Source organism: Lates calcarifer, linkage group LG13 (assembly GCF_001640805.2).
Source record: "Lates calcarifer isolate ASB-BC8 linkage group LG13, TLL_Latcal_v3, whole genome shotgun sequence".
Classification (NCBI taxonomy): Eukaryota; Metazoa; Chordata; class Actinopteri; family Centropomidae; genus Lates; species Lates calcarifer.
Window position 1 is genome coordinate 4,545,100 of NC_066845.1, and position 16,384 is coordinate 4,561,483.

General features: G+C 40.0%; 1 protein-coding gene across 1 annotated transcript in view; it reads right to left on the bottom strand.

Moving 5' to 3' along the window:
- Nucleotides 1-466: 466 nt before the first annotated feature.
- Nucleotides 467-16,384, bottom strand: part of slc23a2 (solute carrier family 23 member 2) — a 38,809-nt gene continuing 22,891 nt past the window's right edge. Inside the window, exons 7-16 of the mRNA XM_051075102.1 lie at nucleotides 11,914-12,002; nucleotides 11,373-11,440; nucleotides 10,097-10,278; nucleotides 9,015-9,135; nucleotides 8,363-8,519; nucleotides 7,959-8,106; nucleotides 7,717-7,822; nucleotides 6,642-6,909; nucleotides 5,893-5,988; nucleotides 467-5,410 (exon numbers count right to left, since the gene is read on the bottom strand). Coding sequence (XP_050931059.1) covers nucleotides 5,133-5,410; nucleotides 5,893-5,988; nucleotides 6,642-6,909; nucleotides 7,717-7,822; nucleotides 7,959-8,106; nucleotides 8,363-8,519; nucleotides 9,015-9,135; nucleotides 10,097-10,278; nucleotides 11,373-11,440; nucleotides 11,914-12,002 — 1,513 coding nt within the window. The 3' untranslated portion in view covers nucleotides 467-5,132. The remainder of the gene's footprint in view (nucleotides 5,411-5,892; nucleotides 5,989-6,641; nucleotides 6,910-7,716; nucleotides 7,823-7,958; nucleotides 8,107-8,362; nucleotides 8,520-9,014; nucleotides 9,136-10,096; nucleotides 10,279-11,372; nucleotides 11,441-11,913; nucleotides 12,003-16,384) is intronic.

The following is a 16,384-nucleotide window of genomic DNA, read 5'->3' on the forward strand; positions in this document are numbered from 1 at the left end:
ATGCCTCCACCAACCAGTCAAGTTGCAGTAAATATGGTCATAATTCTCCCCCTCTGTTCCTGATAATGGACAGAGGTGTTTTTGAAAAACATTTTGAAGTCACAGTGTGGCTGATCTTTGACCGTTTGGATATAAAATGTCATAACTTCATTTTACCCTTTCAGGAATTTGTGTGAAAGGGTATTTAACGTAAGAATTCTTGAGTTATGGACAAAAACATATTTTGTGAGGTCACAGTGATCTTGACCTTTGACCAGCAAATTCTCATCAGTTCATACCTTTAGTCCAAGTCAATGTTTCTGTCAAATTTGAAGAAAGTCCCTTATAGCGTTCCCAAAATATCACATTCAAGAGAATGAGATGGACAGAAAACCCCAAAACATAATTCCTCTGGCCACGGTTGTTGTGCCTCGGAAAAAACAGAACCGCCATGATCAGGGTTGTCGACCAATAAAGACAAAAGACCTTATTCATTCTGTAACATCTTATTAAATAGTTTTAGGAACAAAGAATAAAACATCTTGTTGCTACAATTAGTTTACACAATTTCTCTTCCAGAAGGTTTAGCAAACTTTACTCCATTAAATATACATTTATTTTTTTGTTTTGTTTTTACATCTATTTAAAGTTTCTCAGCTCCATCTTTAATTTATACTGGTAATGTGTTAACATAGACAGAAAGCAATGTTAGAGTAAAAAAATACAATATGAAAAGGTCCTAACAAACAAACAAAGGATTCCACCAAACCACAGATTCAAAATAGGATCAAAATGTATTTACTTTTTAAATAAGTACAACAAAATGGTGCGCTTTCCAGCATGATTTAAGATTAAAAGTTATGATTTGTTTCTTACAAATATTTGCCTGCAAAAACATAAAAATGATGTATAAAAGAACAAAAACATTGAAAAAGATAAAACACTTGATACACAATAGTATATTCTTCAGGTAGCACCCCCTTCAAAATAACTGAAAGGGATTGATGTCTTTGTGTTACACACCTCATGGCCACCTTCTTAAGATCCATCTGTTGTAATTCAAGCCAGAAAACCAAGAGTAGCGTCTAGGGATGTGAAATAGAAGGTGTTTTTAGTGTAACTGGGCCATTTCTGTAACAACTATGCGAAAAAGCATCCTAAAATAAGACCGAACTGAGGATAAAAAGTGGAGGGTAAAAGTTAACATCAAGAAGAAGTTGTATTTAGGCACAAAATCATCCCATGTTCATCTTGCTGTAAAGTGATAAGTCAGGTCCACACAGCTGCCAAAATGACCAACAGGCTCTTAACAAGGTGGCCAGCCGGTGTCTTCTCCTGCATCCAGAAACAACAGTAAGAACTCCCGGGGAGAACACCAGGTACACTAAACATGAGAGGACACCAATGTATTTTCACTGCAGGACTGGGGGAGTTAAACAGTATGAGTGTGTGGAGAGAGGAGAGAGGATGTGATGGGGGAACTAAGTGCTGGTTGCATGAACATGATATGACACAGAAAACACGGTGTCCATGTGATTATTATGTGTTACATGCCATGTACAAGAGAATTCACTACATAGGAGACAAAAACTGTCAAACCATCCTCCGACTGCAGGAGGAGGCGGCGACTGCTCTCTGACCTCTCTGACTCGATCATCCCTGCTTCACAGAGCAAGGTCACGCAGCGTGGGCAAAGGAGCCAAAGAACATCAGTTGGTGTGCAAATGTACACACTGTTTAATTTGACCAACCACCTCATTACATTACTTCTTGTTTTACAGCTATCCAGCTGCCAGTCCTGAGCACAGCCAACATTTAGATGAGGATGGTGAGGTTTTAGATTTTTCAGTTTCTGCACACGTCAGTGGCCGCTAGCTAGCCTAGCCTCTTTTAAGACGTCATCAATCTGTGATTTTTTTTCTCTGCGATTTGGTCATGACATCAACCATCTGCCCAGAATGATAAAATATTTGGTGATACCAACGTTACACAAAATTCCCATCAGAGTCTGTGACCGGATTAGTGCTTTCAGCTGCTGTATATTAGCACTGCAAACACTAACCTTACTTTATTGCATTCTGATAGGTGTAGCAGAAAATGGTGCCCTCATAGCATTTAGACAGGGTCACAAATCTCGAACAGCTGATGTACCACAAACTGTGACGACCAGTCAGATTCAACAACATGACAAAGACCAAAATTTGTGCCTCTGTGTAAACACTGTGGGGCCACATTTATGGTGACATCAAGTAAGTAAATGATGAAAACATTTACAGGAATACAGCTGGATGAAATTCCTATTCCTGTTCCTCTTACATCCAGAAATGTAGAGGAGTAGAGTACAGTGCGACTGTGGAAATATTGGACTTTAACATTGGTTTTGTCCATTTTATCATTCAAGGCAGACAGCAGACATTTGTAAGATCAGAAAAAATACCTTTGAAGATTCAACCCACTGCTGGGTGACAGGTAAAAATAGCACTGGGAATGCTATCTGACCGAGAGTTAATGTACAGAGAGATGAGGTCGTAACTGGGGCTATAGCTAGCTGTGCTATCAGAGACTAAGGCCCAGAAACATTCAGCACAAAGCTGTTCCGTCATCAAATCATCAAACAAAAATAAATGATTATATTTGACTATAAATCTGGCTACGTACACTAGTGATGTCTTAGGGTTTCAGGTCAGTGAATATTACTCACTCTGACCCTGATCTTCTTGGCACCTTTACATGTGCAAACAGTACGTGTAGTAAAAAGGCCCTGACTCTGAAAAATTTGACTAAACTATCCAGTTCAACATTTAAACTTGTTTTTTTTCTCTCTCTTTATATCAAACAACATGATATAAATGGAATGAAACAGAGAAAGCTTAATTCTTAGGTTAGAAACTAACTTTATCAAAAGCTGCTGTCCCCGTGTGAGTTTTTCTAAAAGCACCAACTGTAGCTGAGACTGAGGGCGGGAGTAGCGGTCGTCACGCCGATCTTTACAGGGCATGAACAGGTCAAATAATAAATATACTTTCAACAATGTGCAGAGACAAATAAACCTGCTTCAAGCAATCATTAAACATCAACAACATCTTTCTTCTCATAAATAAATAAATAGATTTAACATAAGAGATAAAAGGTGTGAACATTTTGGGATGAGATTTCAAACTAATTTTTAAAAAGTTTCTCAACAGTGACTGCCAATGCTGAAAAAATGTTTTGGTATATTGTTACAGAACAATAAGAGGAAATAGAAAATAAGGAACTTTTATATTTTGGTTTAGTAAAAATCTCAGCTGGGCTAAATATTTAGAAGTTGGTTTTTATCATCATTATTATTAATTCATCATTTCTCTCCTTGTGCTAATTTTTATTTCTACATTTGCCAAAATTATAATGTTGCAAATTCTTGGTTAAACTGCTGTTTTTTCCCTATTAAAGTAGCAGAGGCACACAGTGTGGTCAGATTAGAGACTCGCTCTTCACACCTGGGTCAGTAAGGTACAGGGCTGCTGATGCTCTGAAACCAAAATGTGCTGAACGACAACAGACATGAACAGTAACAAACATCAGCAGTTAACTAGTTAAAGTGAGATGAGAGTGGGAAGGGGTGAGGGTGACAAAGGACAGGAGGAAGGAGGAATGTATGGGAAAGTCATCAACACTATGAAACGAGGAAATTGTTAATGGCATCAGCAACAGTCAGTGTTGCAAACAACACACAAATGCACAGAGTCGAATTTGGTGGATTCGACGGGGTTGGTGAATTATTTGTAAATCCTACATTAACACACATTGCTACTAAAAACAGAGCACAAGTGACCCCTTAAAAACTCTCTCTCTGTAGTCATTTTCAGTTTTTTAAGCCCAGTATTTATGTACACAACGTTTCAAAGTCTGACAAGGCCACACGTCTGTGTTACTGTGTGCCATTAACATAGCTGCTGTCATTACGGCAGCACAGGCATTATTCAAAGCTTGTTTCATCGTGTAAGTGCCTAAGTGCAATCGAGGAGACACAAGATAAGCACATTAAGGTTATTATTGAATGAACACTAAAAAAACTTGAATATTAATTTTGTTCCATTATGAAGTAAAAGTCAAGTCCCATTTAAATGAGATGCAGTTGTGTTCAGGTAAACTAGAGTTTTGGTCTTGTTAGTAAATAATGATGCATAATACTGACAGTAAACAGTATGTAAACTGGTGGGGTTAGTGAAATTTTGCCCAACCATAGGGGAGATCTTGTGAATATCAGCACTCTACTACACAGAAAAAACTAAATTAAAAGTGAGGGATGTGAAACTGCTCGGCATGAGATGAGCGGGTATGACGTGTTGTGAATGGATCTCTGAGGAGTTTTTAATGAAGAAAAGAGGTGGGAGAGGAGGGAGCGAGCTGTGGAGTGACATTCTAGATTTGAACTCAGATAGTGCAAAAATAAATTTTACAATCACTTTGCATGGCGAAGGGCACCTGACAAACCACGTCCATCAGTCTGCGCGACTCTAACGTGCATCGCTGCACTCTAGCTAGTTTTGGTGAGGCTATTGGTGTGTGTGTGTGTGTGTGTGTGTGTGTGGTGTGTGTGAGAGAGAGAGAGAGCATGTGTGTATCTCTGATGCAATTGCATAAATGAGTCTAGAGGCAAATGATTCGTTACAGAAATTTTGCATAATCCTCAATTGACATCAAATCAATCAAATCTACTGTGCTCTCAGTGGAGTGCGTTTTGTAAAATGACACTGGCAGTAGAAGTTAGCAGTGAATCAAGTCAGTGAATCATCAAACATTCAGCTCTGATTGTTTGACATCCGTCTGCCTCCTTCTGGATTAAAGTGCCGTCATCTCCTGCTGCATGCCATACACACATGCACACACACACACACACACACACACACACACCAACTAACCTCTGTGTGGTGACATCTTTCATAGCATGCTGTGACTTGCTATAAGCATGCTTAAAATAGCATAGTGGGAAGTGGGAAAAGACTGACACAAGCTAAAGAAAACACATACTGACGGGGGGTAGGTTGGTGCATCACATTTTCTGCCACACAATCCCAAATCCTGCACCGCTTCTGTCCTCCACCCTCCTATCCTTTTATCTTAGTGTACCATCCCATGCTCCCCAAATTCAGCCACACGAGCCCCGTTGGCTATACCCGACTCTCTCCCAGCGCTGTGCCTCCATCCCCTCCCATTACTCCACCCTTCACCACATCCCCGTGTCCCATCCTGCTCCTGCAGGCGTCCTGCAGCTTCCCCCACTGGTAGCCTGTGAAGGCCGGGCTGATGGGGATATACTTGAAGATGGGGTATCTGCGGATGAAGTCCATTCCAAACGGCAGGTCGTAAGATCTCATCCCCTCCAGTTCTGCTGCGCTGAGACCAGAGCCACGCTTCAGCTTCCTGATGCCTCGCTCTTCAGGGGAACCTGACAGGAACAAAGGGAGGAGATTTTAATTATGAGGTTCTAAAAATCCACAATACGAACAATATGAGCCTCCTTTGTCGCTACAATCTTTTGATCTTTGTCAAAGACAAAGAAAGTCAAAGATGCTTAAAAATCCATCCTAAAGTATAATTTATCCATGTGTCTGCCCATCAGTCTTCTGTCGCTTATCCCAGTCCAGGTTACAGCAGCAGGTTAAGCTCCTTCTCCCAGCCATATCTTCCAACTCTCCCAGAGGGATCTTGAGATGATATAACTGCTCCTGCATGTTCTGTCTTTATAAGTATATCTGTACCTGCTTGGCAGTCACAGCCATGTTATTATGATTCTGCTCTTTAAAAAAAACAACAATTATATCAATTAACTGATCAAGATCATACAGCCATAAAACTTTACAGCACAATTTAAATTCATTTTTAAAGTGTTTTTTCTACTGAATGAAAACAGCGGATTAAACACCTTACCAGGGATAGTATTGTCCAAAATGAAGGCGACGGAGCCTCCGACAAACATGGCAGTGGTGAGGAGCACATTCAGAACTTGGTCAACCTCAATTATGCCTGAGAAAGATAAGAAATAAAGAGACAGGAGCTTATTAACTGCTTGAAACACTGACACTGAAGAACTACAGCTGGAGGTGGGTGTAGACAACAAAGGTGCTAGAGAAAAAAAAAATGTGTGTGCACACTGTCTTCAATAAACAGGATACAGAACAAAACAAAACAGCTAAATGTAAATACTGTCAGAAAAGAAGCTGCAGCCTCCAGAGTAAACCTGAGCAATTTCCACCACCTGAAACACATCTATATTCATACAGAAGTTTGTGGCCAAGAAGTAAACAAAAATTGAACTCTTGATCAGAGGCAACATATTACACAAGCATTTATAATGATGCTACACATCTTGCAACATCCTGCAGATGGAGAGAGATAATGGAAGCAGTAAATGTGTTATTCACATCTAATACGTGTTACTTCCTTGATAGTTGAAAAGTCAAACGAGATGTGAAACAGAACCGAAATTTACTTTGGTTTTAAATCCATAAACTAGCTCTTAATGCCTGAATATGTTAAATAAAACTACTCACTACCAATAATTTATGAGAGATCCACTGCAAGGATGGAAAATCTTAATTAATTATTACTGAGGTAAATGTGACAATGAACCTTCAGCCCTAATTTGTACACAGAGACCCCCTCCCCCCTTCACTCACCTGTGACCAGCGGGTTCTGTTTGAGGTAGCTCGGCAGCATCAGGCCAAAGAAGATGGAGAAGCCCAGGACAAAGAGGTTCCTGGAGGAGTTGAGGTCGACAAACTGCAGGTTGGACAGTCCCACTGCTGTGATCATACCGAACAAGGTGCAAAACAGAGCTCCCAGGACAGGGTCTGGCAGAGAGGCGAAGAGGGCGCTGAATTTACCCACAAGCCCAAGCAGCAGCATCATGGCGGCTCCGTACTGAATCACACGCCTGCTGCCCACCTGGAGGAGCATTACAGAAAACCAGCCAGGGTGAATTTGTAAGAGTTTGATAAGGTGAAGCTCAAACCCTACTACAACCTTGACCTACTCATGCTGCATCTGCACATCTGGGTTGAAATGATCAAACTGTCTGTTTTATAGCACATGATTACTGTTTTGGGGATCTTACATGTTTACAGTTAAACAGTGCTTAATATCCAGTCGTCTAACTTGGAAGCTGAGTGAACAAGACCTATCATTAACCACTGTAATGGATGTTTCCGCCCATGCCAGAAAGTGGTGGGTGAGTCTCAGTTTATTTATACCTCAACCTTTATGGAGTGACACACACTCAGCATGACGGGTTATTAGTTTAATGTAGGGCTGCAACTGACGATTATTATCATTTTTGGTTAATCTGCTCATTATTTTGTCTAGAAACATCAGAAAATTGTGAAAAATTTCCCAAAGCACGCTACGCTTTGCTCAATTTGTCCAACAAACAGCCTCAAACCCAAAATGTTCAATTTGAAGTGATATAAAAGGTGGAAAGAGGAATATCCTCACATTTCAGATGTTTTTACCAATGAAAGTTTAGCATTTTTGCTTGAGAAGTGACTCACACAGTTGACAGATTATCAAAGTAGTTGTCGATTTATTTCCTGTCACTTGACCAATCAATGAAGCAGGTTATTGTTTCAGCTCAAGTTTAGTTAAAAAATTCATTAATTAAATGATTTTTTTTTAAAAAAAGGATGGAAAACAGGAAGCAGATACATAAAGGAGAAGGATAAAGAAAAAACAAAGTGAGTAGAGGTGTGTGTTCACCTTTGTGATTCCCAGGACACCTATATTTGGACTGGAGGAGGTAGAGCCATTTCCTGTCCCGAAAAGTCCATCCAACACACAGGAAATACCCTCCACAAATATCCCCCTACAGAGACAGAGGGGAAAAAACAGCCTCATTACAGCGTCTGACAGACAGTTAATTGCCCGTGCTATGATTCATAAACAACTGGAACACTGGGGAGAATGAGGAAGAGTGAATTAAGGAGAAACTGAGGAGTCACCTATTGATGGCATGGATGGGAGGTGGAGGAGCGCAGGAGAGACGAGCGCAGGCGTAGTAATCTCCAATCGACTCGATGATGCTGGCCACCACAGCGCTCATCATACCGATCACACCTGCAGCTGTTACAGTAGGAACGCCCCACTGGAACTGTAGAGGGGAAAGCACAGAGAGAAACAGCTAAATTTAAACACATAATCATTTCCCTGATATGTTTAGTTTTTATATCAATATTATACTTTTATATTTGTTTTGGGGACTTTGATTTTTACTGATATTTTCTGCCTCTCCCCTAACTATTTACACATTATACTGTATGTTACTAAACAAGAGAGATCAGACATGAGATCCAACAATCCTTTCCAACACCCCCTTCTTCCTCCTCATCTTCATAAACACACTTACAGGGATATGGGATCTTAAACCACGGCGCAGCTGTGAGAATTCCTTGACGTGCGTCTGTGCGGGCGTAGAAACCGTACTTGTCCTTCTCCGGTGGGAAGACGTCAGTCACAGTGAAGATGAAGCACAACAGCCAAGACACCAGGATGGCCATGATGATCTGAGTGCAAGAGAAAGGAAAGAAACGCTTATCAGATGTAAAAATGAACACATTTCACAGGTTTTAACCTTGCAAGCTCATGTTACTTGTTAACTAAAAACATTTTTGATTTTTTTCCTAAAAATTATTCAAGATTATTATTATTATTGGTTGGTAACTTTGATGTGAACTTAAGGTAGTTTTTATTATCTTATATATCACCAGCAGAGGGCAGGAAAAGACAGATTTACACCCTGCACAGAGGCACGCAAAGGGAAAACCTCTTAACCTCCCATGGAGGAATGAGATTAGCTCTGTTGAATAATTTGTGACTTAGACGGGAACACAGTTTGTGGTGGAGGCAGGGGGCAAAGTTGTGAAGACACCAAGGTCAATTCATTAAAAGAGTACAGAATATTTACTGAGAAAAATTAATCAAGAAGTGAAGCCCAGACACAATTTGGACAAAAGGCAAACCGTAGTAGTGTAGTTTTATGTTTTAAGTTGTGTACTTACAGGAAACATTTTGAAGACTTGAAGCCTATAGGAAGTCCAGCCTTTCTTGGCTTTGTAGATAGGGAGAGGGAAGTGAACGTTTCTGGCATACTGAGAGAAGAGCAGCACCAAGAAGATAGTCCTGCAGACAGAAACAATCCTCCTGAGTTTGGTGGATCACAGTCAGAGAGCAGTGTCTTATTGTTTCTGTGTTGTACATCCTCCCATGAGTGAGCTAATCCTGCACGAACATGTACCTTTTTCTCCTCGTTTACGTTTGACTAGGCCCCTCCAGAGGCCTCAGAGCCAATCAATTATCCTAACTGCCTGAGAAAGAGTGAATCAGTGGCAATTACAGGCACATATCCTCTGTCCCTGTGGAGTGAGAAAACAGGCCCTCTGGCTACAGTGCAAACAGCCGTGACACAGCAGGAACTGATGTTCCACCACCTGCATGTCACAGCTTTGAAGTGGATCTTCACTCATGTGTCAGTCAATCGGTTTCTTTACGGTCTACATGATCCAGTATGTTCTTTCTTTAAGTAAAACAAGTTCTTCTTTTCTGTCCTAGACTTTCCCAAACTACCTGCTGATTCATGGTCTGTGAAGATATTATCTCTAAAAGGAGGAGATATGGAGTGTCTATTTTGCAGTTGCAGTTGCTGTAAATCATTCAGGTGAATGAGCTCCAAGCTGCTGTGTAAACGCTTGTCTTTGTACAAAAGCCTAAGGCAATACTACTCCCAAAAGAACAGAGAACAATGGTGGGACAGTTTGGATTCAGTCAGCTTCAATGGTTGCCAATGGTGCCAAGTTTTCATGGCAGTAAAAACACAAGTAAAACAAGAGTATCAAAATGTTTGTAGAAACCTGTCATACCACTTCTGCAGTGGCTCATCTGTACGCTAAATTTATCCTCAGTACTTTCCCTAAAAATACAGCTAAAGGCGAAGTTGCACCACAACACTTAGACAGAGATCCATGTGAATCAAGATCATCAGAATATAACCAACACAGACAGGGATGACAGACACGTGGATTTTAGGCACTTTTGTTGACACCTGAATGTACATTCCTTTGCAGTAGAGTCTGACTTTACTCACAGCATAGCAATACCCCAGTGTTTTCCAGCCCTCTCCCCCGCAGCCTGGAAGCCAGACAGGCCGATGAGGGCTACGGTGGGGGTGATGGTCAGAGGTCCGATGTACTTGAGCAGAATCCCAGGAAGACCCAGCGCTCCGATACACACTTCAACTAGAGAGGACACGATGATAGCCCCCTGGATCTGATAGATTAGAGGAGACACAAGATGAACTGCAAGTTTGATTAAACACTGTTGAGATTAATGCCTCCATTGTGCAACATTACATCTGGTTGTCTTGTAAAGGAGATGCCCCACTTCATGTGAAATAAAGTTCCTCTGCTAACATCAGAGAAACATTCTTACATTTTTATGAAATAAACCAGGCTTAATAAGCTTCAGGCAAAAAGAGCAGTGGCACTAAATCACACAGCAATGTCTCTTTATGAATGAGGTGTTTGTTGGCAACTATCTCTATTACTGCACTGATCATGAGACAGAATGTGTCAGCGCTGGTCCATCGCATCATGCGTTTGCTTGCAGTGATTAATCATCACTAAACACCTCAGAAAGCTGTTTTCCTAGAGGAAATCCTGTACATTTGACTCATCTTAAGGTAAATAATAAGAGAAATCAAATTTACAACACAAAAATAAAGATAAGGAATAAGATGGGGTTACAGAATCAACAGTGATCCAGTTTTCATTTGATACATCTGTGTGATAATCCTATTTGTCCTGTGTTTGTCCGGCTTCCTGTTCTCTGCTATCACCTGCATGTTCCTCCTGCCTGCGGCCCACCGATGTTCCATTCAACAATTTGATTCAGTTTGATTGAGTTCAGTCTTGTTCAGACGTCACGCACAGAAAAACAATTACTCAACTGGCTTACGCAAGCCCAAAAGGTTAACATGAATTAACAGTTCTTGTCGCACAAAACCAAACCCCTGTAGCCATATACAGACAGTGATGTTTCTATTTATATGATTGAAAAAAAAAAAAAAAAAAAATCCTCTAAATGTGCAACGGTTTATATATTAGCCTAAAAAAATATCTTATTCAACTACAGTTGTGTAAAACGTTGTGTAAGGAGTTATTCCAAGTTGTATAACATCTAGTGCTAATATTTACTTTGAATTCAGCTTCTTTCATTCATCATCGCAAACAGACTGCCTTTCCACAAGCATGTGTTTTGGAGCAATGTTTGTTAATCAACACATGTTTATAGTTTTGCTGTCTCCCTGCCCTCTCCTTATCCACCTCTCAGGTTTGAGTTTCATTTGTCTTTCACTGCCTCACCTCTCGTATCCTGGGATGCCAGATGTGCTCTGTGTGGAGGAGCTCTGTGCTGTTCAACACTGGAACCTCTGGTTGTGGGAAAAAAAAATTGTTGTCGTTAATTTGGAGCACACAGATATAAACATACTAATCTCATTTGGGGTCGTTTAATTCTCTGTTGTCTTTGATGCCAGCCGCGTTTGTTGGAGTTGGGGTTCAAGTAAACTAAAGATATAATAACCCATAGTTTTCATCAAAGTGATATATCAGAGGGGAGGGTCTGTAATGAATGGGACAGGAGTGAGAGACAGAAGAAGTCTGAATGAAACCACAAGCTGGCAACTGAAGGAGGAAGACAGAAAAAAAAAACAGTAGATGGGGGAAAAAACTAACTTCCTCCTAAAATGCAAATCATTCAGTGAAATAAGAAACCACTTTAATTAAATGACATCTCGAAGTCCCCTGAGGGACAGTGAATGACCTTAAGATACACACACATGCATACAATACACTGTAGATATGTAATAAATATATATTGAATTGAACTGACAGAAGAAGTTACCTGTATTATTACATTTCCATTTGTCCAGTGACAGGATGGCTCTGGCTGGTGCGAGGAAGGCGAACGCACTGGCCTGGAACAAAGGCAACCTGAACACAACAAAAGCATCATTTAGAAATGGCGTTAACAAGCCTGAATAATAAATCAGATGTACAACAGAGGGAATCTGATCTACTGTGGAGAACCACAGAGTGCCAACACAATTGTCGTCATTATTTTCTTACAAGTAATTATTCCCATTTATTTTAATATCATTCACTAGTGTTTGGCGTGAGAATCATCCTGTTCTTTAGTGACCAGAGGTCAGTTAAACACAGGATGGGGTAGTAAAGACCAGTTACTGCTGGCACTGATTTCCCTCCCTCCCCATTTTCTTCTTTTTTCCCCCATTGAAATCACCCAGCACCACTCACGCACTTAGTGAACTCATAAACATGTCATGTTTTATGTAATGGCTACTTTATGGGCGATTAAGACGGTAGTGAACCACACTCGACAGCATGACTGACCTTTATAAATTGTAACTGTAAGAAGCAGCAGTGACAGGAAGATCATGAGATCTGATCAGAGACCAAACTGAATAAATCAACTGTAATGACGTCACATTGGTGAGAATGGAAAGGAACGAAAATAAAAAGGTGTGAACGAGCTGGAAAAGGGATGAAGTACATTTACATTTATTAAGAAAGAGGAAGTGAGCATTCATAACAAAACACTATAATCTAGTATCTACACCTGTCTGTTTCATCAAAAAGTTTCACTTGTGCACTGACTTTAAATTTAAAATATGTTTTTATTTTCTGGTCAAAAACCCTGATGAAACAAAGACCTGACTAGAATTTACACACACACACACACACACACACATATATATATATATATATATATATATATATATATATATTTTAGCCTCCATACTTCACGACAAGTAGTTTGATTCCTTGTACTTATATATCTAGGCAGGGAATATTAATCAGTAATTCCTCTGTTCCATCACATATTAAAAGCTTTTTTTTGATTATCAGTCTACTTTTCTTTTATAAGTGAAGTCTCATTTTCAAAGACAAGCAGCCTAAGTCCACATTGAATCATTTCAAATTCACATTTACTGAACAAGTTACATGTCTGCAGGTGGCAGCTGCGAAAACAAACTGGGCAATTGGAGCGAACACACATACGTGAGCACATACTCTGCACCTTTCCTGGAAAACACATTTGTGCTTTTTCTCATCGACCTCACTTGGCACCATGACTCATCATTCACCCCCCCACTCCCATCTCTCCTTCTCTTTACTGCTGTGCACAAGTGTTTGGACTGTGTCTGGATACAACTGAGACACACTGCCACTCACATCCAGAATGACGACTAGTGATCAGATTTAAATTCCCTGCTAATACACATTCACAAAATAAATGAAAAAAAAAAAAAAAGTTTGTGGTCTCTATTGTTGTCCAACAGGCAAAACAACAGTTGTCAGGTGTTTTCTGTTGCTGTTCCTCCTACTCACACTGACCATTAAACAATCCCTTCCTAATACACTTCCAAGTATAACTGATCCAACCCTTTTGATCCATACTCCAGCCATCCAAATTAAATTTAATTAAAAGTACATTTGTCAAAGTTAAACCCTTTTTAGACTAAAAAGATTTTTTAAATTAATTTAAGTTCATCTAATTTAAGTCTTTGCTCATATTGTGGATTTTGTGCCCCAACACTTACACTGAAATTGCATGAAGCAGAAATCATTTCATGGCAAGTTTGAACAGGAGGAATGATCACATCAACCTCTTCTAGGTGACATCCTGTCTTTGATGTTGAAAGCATTTGGAGATGGGATTACGGAGAATAAAGACATAATAGCCCACAGATTTCATCACAGTGTTATATTAGATGGGAGTGTCTGTACTGAATGAATCAAGAGTGAGAGACAGAAGAAGAGAGGCGTTTCCAGTATTATTACAGGGAAACTATAGGTATGGATGACTCTAGTTTCCCTGGTTTCCTCCTCTCTGGTCCCATTCATTGCCATTTCTCAGAAGACAGTAATCCATAGAAAAAAGTTGTTAGATAAGCGCTGTCTGTGTCACAGCAGCTTAGCACTGTGCCTGTAAGAGAGTGTGGGCTGTTGGTGTGACAGGAATGTCACTTATGTTGAAGCCAACACCAGACTCTGCTGTGTCTTTCTTTGTGTCAGAGAGCGAGGAGGAACTGAGCAGAGACAGAGAGAGAGAGAGACTATATTTTAAATTTGAGAGCCATCGCCAGACTGAACAGAAACTTTCTCTGTTGATGTTAATTAAGTGACATCTAAGCTTCTTTTATATCACTAAATGTCTGTAGAAAATCTATGTAAAGTATCACAATTAATATTTCAGTTGCAGTTTTGCAGCATTATTTATGATACTGGGTGGGTAATATCAGTTTACTCATTGTCAGGAGAACTACTACCAAAAATCAAACATCTGTGGCTCTGAAGGAGCTTTGTCAACTCTGAAAAAATTAAGTGTGAAACTCCAACATAATCAGAAAGGCCTATGACAGGTTGCTACAGAGTTACATTATGGGAACCAGAGGATGCAGTGTTTTTGGAACTAGCCATAAAGTTTTACAGAACGAACATCAGGATATCTTGGCTGCTGGCTGCTGTTGCAACAATTTTGACAGCTTCTCTCTTCTTCTTCTTCTTCTTCTTTTTTTTTTTTTTTTTTAAACATCAGCCTCACACAAGTACACCCGTATTGTGTAAGTGCAAGACCTATGTGCCTCCGTGGGCTGTCACTTTTTATAAAAAATTTGAACGTTTGTCCAAATGTAGGAAAAAATTGACCTGTCTGAACTCAAAATGGGGGGAAGTATTTGCTTGCTTTGCTTAGCTGCCTTAAACAACAAAACTGAGGACTCACACTTTACCAGGTGGGTTGTGCTCAAATTAGTTCAAGGTAATTATGTGTTGGTTCAGCAGTGGAGGTCAAGGCCTGACAAGCTCGACAGATTAAAATTATCTATTTTTAGAGATCCTTTCGATAAGAGCCGTGATACTAAAGAACAAACAAATATCTTGGACAAATAATGTCCATCAGAACTGACCATTATCTGTGTGATGTACTGGACAGTTGGTATGTGGCCATTGTCTTGAATTTCCTAACATATTATGTTCCTTATTCAGACAATGGGGTAGTACACACTGGACCAAAGAATCAATGAGGATTTTTTTTATAAAGATACAAAGTCAAAAGGCAAAGATGAGGTCACTGAGAATGAGATAATGTAGAAGAACAAACAAAAACTGCAAACAGATGTCCAGGTTTTATCCGTTTGTTCAGTTCATTGCACTATCTCAACTGCAAACTGTGTTCACAATGATTTTTTTATGTTTCCCAGAAAATGATATTACTTTGAAGATGCTCATGAGGAAAAAAAGCAATGATTAATCAATTAATCCTGCTGACTTTTAGTCCTTTTCCATGAGTTTTTACCACCACATATAAAAAATGTTTCTGGCTGCCCACTGAATGTTTCAGTAAGAAAAAAAAGAAGTAGACAGGACAGTGTTGCACAGTGTTTTTACTGAGGCATCAGTCAAGGCCATTGAACTTGTGTCAAAAAGAACAGTGAGTGACTGTGTCTGTCTGGGTTTGTCTGTTCCCCGGTATGCAGCGGCAGCAAAATCACCTCATTCAATGATGAGACACTGAGAATGATGGAAAGATTAGGTTTATTACAAAAATGGAAACTGTGAGTTTACCTCACTGAGCTCCTCCTCTGTTATGAAAGAAAAATATCACCTCTTGCCAACATGACCCTGACTTTCATTAAAACCAATAGATGAGATAATATCCATGGCAGCAGGTAATGCCTCATGTCAGTTGTTATTTTATTGGTGAATGATGGATGACTGATAAAACTCTCAGCGATGGAGCGGGTGAATCACTGGTTATGAAACACACATACACAAATAAACAAGCCGGATCATATTATGTACAGTCAATGTTATGTGTGTGCAAGAGCAAAGACCAAAACAAAAGGTGGTGAACTGCAGAGATGAAGGGATTCCAGATGACTGATCAAGATGTGTGAGGAAGACTGAGCACCTCGAGTTGGGGAGAGGACAGAGAGGGGAAAAAACAAGACATGAGGGAGAAGGAGGAAATGTGTGTTAGCAGCCAGCAGGGTGACCAAAGGTGAAAATGAGGTGTTTTAGATCAACATAATGTTAATAAATGCAGGAGAAACTGCGTCAAATGAGGTATTCCTGGCATGTACGCACTGGTAGGACCAAAAACTGGGACTTCCCTCTCTTTGTTAACAGTCCATTGACAAAGACATATCTGTGTGTTTAATCGATTTCAGATTCAGTTGCTTGCCCAGGAGTGATGCAATAGTTGAAGCACATGTAGCTCACTCCTCAGGCATGCAGTCAAATGCCTGACGTCTTTAGTTTCTGGTATTTCTTCAGCTGCTGCACTGTTG